At 33.9% G+C, this 3,295-nt stretch overlaps 1 protein-coding gene across 6 annotated transcripts in view; it reads left to right on the forward strand.

Moving 5' to 3' along the window:
- LOC106871497 (pleckstrin homology domain-containing family A member 2) overlaps nt 1-3,295 on the forward strand; it is a 151,710-nt gene that overhangs the window by 138,353 nt on the left and 10,062 nt on the right. For 5 of the 6 annotated variants that reach the window (XM_052974459.1, XM_014917984.2, XM_014918002.2 and 2 more), the window contains one exon: nt 1,469-1,537. In XM_052974459.1, the coding sequence (XP_052830419.1) occupies nt 1,469-1,537 (69 nt within the window). Of the gene's footprint in view, nt 1-1,468; nt 2,517-3,295 lie in introns of those variants that run through there. The other variant, XM_052974461.1, reaches the window with a different exon arrangement.

Consider the following 3,295-nt stretch of genomic DNA (forward strand, 5'->3'; position numbering starts at 1 on the left):
CACCACCACCACCACCGTTGTCACCATTGCATTTGCACCCATCATCGTCATCACCACATTTCTCCCCACTCCATTATCATAATTAGCATCACATTCGTCATCACTGCATTCATCATTACAGTTATCATTACCACCACATTCATGCCCCCATTATCATCATTACATTCATCACCATCATATTCACACCTGTCATCATCATTACCCCATTCATTGTCGTCATCATAATCATCATCAATATATCCACCACCACCACCAATGCTTCTAAAAGATTAAAGAAAATAAATACATTTTGTCTCCACTGTTTAGTTATTACTTAACTGCAATCATTATCATCGTCATCACTATTATTAATTTATTCAACAATTAACAGGAAATTTAGTTAAGACATTTTCTCTCTCTCTCTGCAACCCACCTATTCCCTTCTATCCCCTACCTGGACCAATCTTCTACTAATTAATAGTTTATTTAGCGGATATTTTATTATTTAGATGTTTGTGAAGTCATTAGTGAGAAAACTCTGCCCATGCAGATGGACGCAACATAAATCTGTCTTTGCCACAAACAAACACACAGAAATTCCATTGGAAATATCAGTCAAATCTCCATCAATATCACACCCTACATAATAAGAGGAAGGACACTTTGTGTATCTAGGACTACATTATTGAATGTCTGATAATATGATGGGATGGCTGCAGTTGGATTGTCTTTGATCATAAGTCCTGAGCTGGCAACAAACCAATACAGACATGACCACCCATGGAGACGAAGCAAATAAATGCGTAAAACGGCTTTGGAAATAGTTTTGCTCTTCTTTATTTGAACAAAACAACAAATTTGATTTGTTTTGTTTTTCTTTGTATGTTTTATTTGTTATTTCAGCTTTCCACGACTAAATTAACAGCCACGTCTGGCTTGTGGTCATTATTCCTGTTTTACTTTTAACACAAGTCTTTAAAATGGTAACTTAAATTAATTTTTTAGGAGAATAAGTGTGGCTGTGTGGTTAAGAACCCTGCTTCCCAACCATGTGGTTATTGGGTTCAGTACTGCTGGGTGGAACCATGAGCAAGTGTTATCTATTTATAGTCCCCAGCTGACCAAATCCTTGTGAGTAGATTTGGCAGGTGGAAGCTGTAAGTTTGACTCAGGGTCAGCAATTTTAAAGGGTAGGTTCAGGTTTATTATGTTAAACCCCAATATTCAAAGATAATAATAATAATAATAATAGAAAAACCCTATCAATTTAGATATTTGTGTTGTATGATATGGAGGTATTTCTTTACTGCTCTCACCACTTCCCCTTGCCAAGCTTTCAGTTATATTTCAACATCTCTTGACCGTCACTGGCCGTAGGACACTGCATGTGTCCCAGCAAATGACTGCATCAAACATGCAGATCAACAACTAACAATGCAATTCTGTTAATTTCATTGTGCAGTGATTCCCTTCTGTTTTCTATTTTCAGTCTATGCAAGATGGCAGTAATAAAACTCCAAATTATGATATGGAAGTTGTCTATCCGAAGGGCCAGTGGGTATGAACACAATCCTCCACAAAGCATGAACCTCTTTTATCTGTCTGTAAATGGTGAATTCAGCCTGGCCAAAATCTTGTCTTTGCCTAGCATTCAATCCTTTCTCCTCTCTAAAACTGCATCTTCCTTTCAGCATGTTGCTTTTTATCTTTTTCTTTTAAATTTTTATAATTTTTATAATTTTTGTATAATTTTCTCATCTGTATTGTTGCCAGCAACACGCAGGTCCTCAAAACCTTGCTTGCTCTTCGTTTTTCCTTCATGTGCATAAACATATATACTTACATAAACACATGCATAACACATATACATAGTTATATATACTTACACACATGCATATACATACTGTATTTGATGGTATATAAGACATGCTTTTTCCTAAAAAAAAAAAATTCTTTTAAATCACCTCAGATCCTATATGCTTAGTCAAGCCTACAATACATACTTTAACCCTTAATCAGCCATAATCATCCCAAATATTCTACCTGTTTTAGGCTCAAATAGGCCAGATTTGGCCCCTTACACTTACCCTACACTGTTGTTCTAAAAATAACCATGTCATTAAAATTTCGAGGCTATGAGATAATCCAGGATTAATTCAAAACAATGAATAAATAAGGATTATATTTGACAGAGTAATCTGAATGTAGAAAGGGTTAATGCAATGGAAAACACTTCTTGATTTGTACGTCTGGAATCGGTCTTAGTTCAATATATCCGTGTCTTTTATGCTATCAAATACATACAAACAAAAACACATCTTTGCCTTAGCAGCAATGTCAAAAATGGACAAAAGAACTTAAAATACATTATACATACATTTACTCACCAATATATAGTCACCCATGTATACATCTGTAATAAGGTTTATATAATGTTATACCCCTATTGCTTACATATATACACACACATGCATAATACGTGTACACAAATGTCAGTTTTTAACTTTTTAAAATAAATTTTAATAAAATAAAACAAACTTGAGAGTTGTATTTGTGTGGCAAGTGAGTTGATCTGAGAATGTTTGAAACTGAAGGAATTACATCATGGAAGAACTATTTTAAATGTTTAAGACAACACACAGAAAGAAATTCTTAAATTCTTTTACATTTAATTTTCTGTAAGTATCAAAAAATTTCATCACACCACTGTGACCAGGTCCATGATACAATTTGTATGAGGAAAATTTTGATACCAAGAAATAAATGGAAAGCAAATTTAATAAATTTTGCATGTATCTTTTTTTAATATGGTTAAAATGTTTCTTTCATGATGCAATTATAAAATAAATAAACTAAACTAAAAAAAAAAAAACTTAAATAGGTCTCCTGCTGTAAATTTTCTATAAAAATGGAAAAAGATGTGATTTCAAGAATAAACAATTTTATTCCTTCAGCAAAAATGATATTTTTACAGATGGAGGCTTTGAGATCAACACAGAAATACACCATCTAATAGCAGTAAACAGAGGAACATGTTGGCACAACCATTCCAACATTTTCCTCTAATTTACTACCATTATATATATGTTATGTGATTTGACTATAATATATACATTCTCTGAGTGGTTGGCGTTAGGAAGGGCATCCAGCTGTAGAAACTCTGCCAAATCAGACTGGAGCCTGGTGTTGCCATCCGGTTTCACCAGTCCTCAGTCAAATCGCCCAGCCCATGCTAGCATGGAAAGCGGACGTTAAACGATGATGATGATGATGATGATGATATACATTATATGATTCTATGTTGTTATTTTTAAGA

The sequence above is a fragment of the Octopus bimaculoides genome, chromosome 18, assembly GCF_001194135.2.
Source record: "Octopus bimaculoides isolate UCB-OBI-ISO-001 chromosome 18, ASM119413v2, whole genome shotgun sequence".
Lineage (NCBI taxonomy): Eukaryota > Metazoa > Mollusca > Cephalopoda > Octopoda > Octopodidae > Octopus > Octopus bimaculoides.